Below are 1,118 nucleotides of genomic sequence, written 5' to 3'. Positions count from 1 at the left end.
CCCTTCTCCGATAAGTCCATACAGTTGTGGTTCATCCTTGATGTGATCGAGTACTTACTTATCAAATATAATGCTTTACCATTCGTCACATTTCTTTATCCTTAGCTACTGGCAAACCCTATATGGCTGAGGCCAAAAATGATCAGGACACCTATATCTTCTATCTGAACGTGTGTGGGGAGACCAGCGCTGGACAGTGTGTTGACAACAAAGGTTACGTGTCTGCCTGCCAAGTCAAAGACACGGATAATGTGAAGAAGATTGCTGGGAGATTCCAGAACCAAACTCTGAGGTTGGCCTTAGATTGTGTTACTGATTTACACTGAAAATGTAAACTGAAGAGCAGTTGTAACCCTTTTCTCTTTTCTCTTAAGATATTCAGATGGTGATCTCACGCTAATCTACCCAGACGGCAGCAGATGCAGCACTGGATTCCAGCGCATGACCATCATTAACTTTGAGTGCAATGCAACGGCTGGTGAGTGACACAATGACTCGTCTCATAGCGACTCGTTAGACCACAGCGCTTCTCTTTTAACCCTGCCTGATTGAGGAAGTTTAATTGGATCAGAACCAAAAAGAAGGAAATGCAACAATGTGACCTAGATGACTGTTTCATGTCGGAAATTTGCTTTTCAAAATGTTTCGCTCACAGCTGACTTGTGGTTTGCAGAGTATGGCCAGCCGGTCTTTACGGGAGAGTCTGACTGCACGTATTACTTTGACTGGCAAACAGCATACGCATGTGTGAAGGAGAAGGAAGACCTGATGTGTCGAGTCACAGACAACAAGAAGCGTTATGATCTGTCGCCTCTTACGCGTTACCCAGGTAGAGATGAGCAGAATGATTGTGTTCTGGGAAGTGAAGTCAAACTTGTGGCTTGATTTTATTTTATTTTTTTTTAAGTTACTTTCATGGTTTATTTTTAGTTCTTTAATGACAAGTAAATAAATACACTATAAAATTTAGGATCCTTAAGATTTTTAAATGTTATGCTCACCAAGGCTGCATTTATTTGATCAAAAAAGCTGGAATATTGTGAAATTCCAATTTAAAAACTTGTCTAGTGGAATGTTTTTTAAAACGTAATTAGTTTTAAACTAACCCCCCCCCCCCT

The 1,118-nt window shown here is 40.6% G+C and overlaps 1 protein-coding gene across 1 annotated transcript; it reads left to right on the top strand.

The window, feature by feature from the left end:
* Positions 1-111: 111 nt before the first annotated feature.
* LOC107682759 (cation-independent mannose-6-phosphate receptor-like) lies at positions 112-829 on the top strand (the record flags this gene model as incomplete). Its single annotated transcript, XM_016478907.1, has 3 exons — positions 112-292; positions 375-478; positions 674-829. Coding segments are annotated over exons 1-3 (430 nt in total), but the record flags the coding sequence as incomplete, so codon positions are not given.
* Positions 830-1,118: the final 289 nt, after the last annotated feature.

Source organism: Sinocyclocheilus anshuiensis, unplaced genomic scaffold (genome assembly GCF_001515605.1).
Source record: "Sinocyclocheilus anshuiensis isolate Anshui unplaced genomic scaffold, SAMN03320099.WGS_v1.1 C32559505, whole genome shotgun sequence".
Taxonomy (NCBI): Eukaryota; Metazoa; Chordata; class Actinopteri; order Cypriniformes; family Cyprinidae; genus Sinocyclocheilus; species Sinocyclocheilus anshuiensis.
Note: the sequence above shows the minus strand (reverse complement) of the source record. Positions and strands in the feature narration are given on the sequence as shown.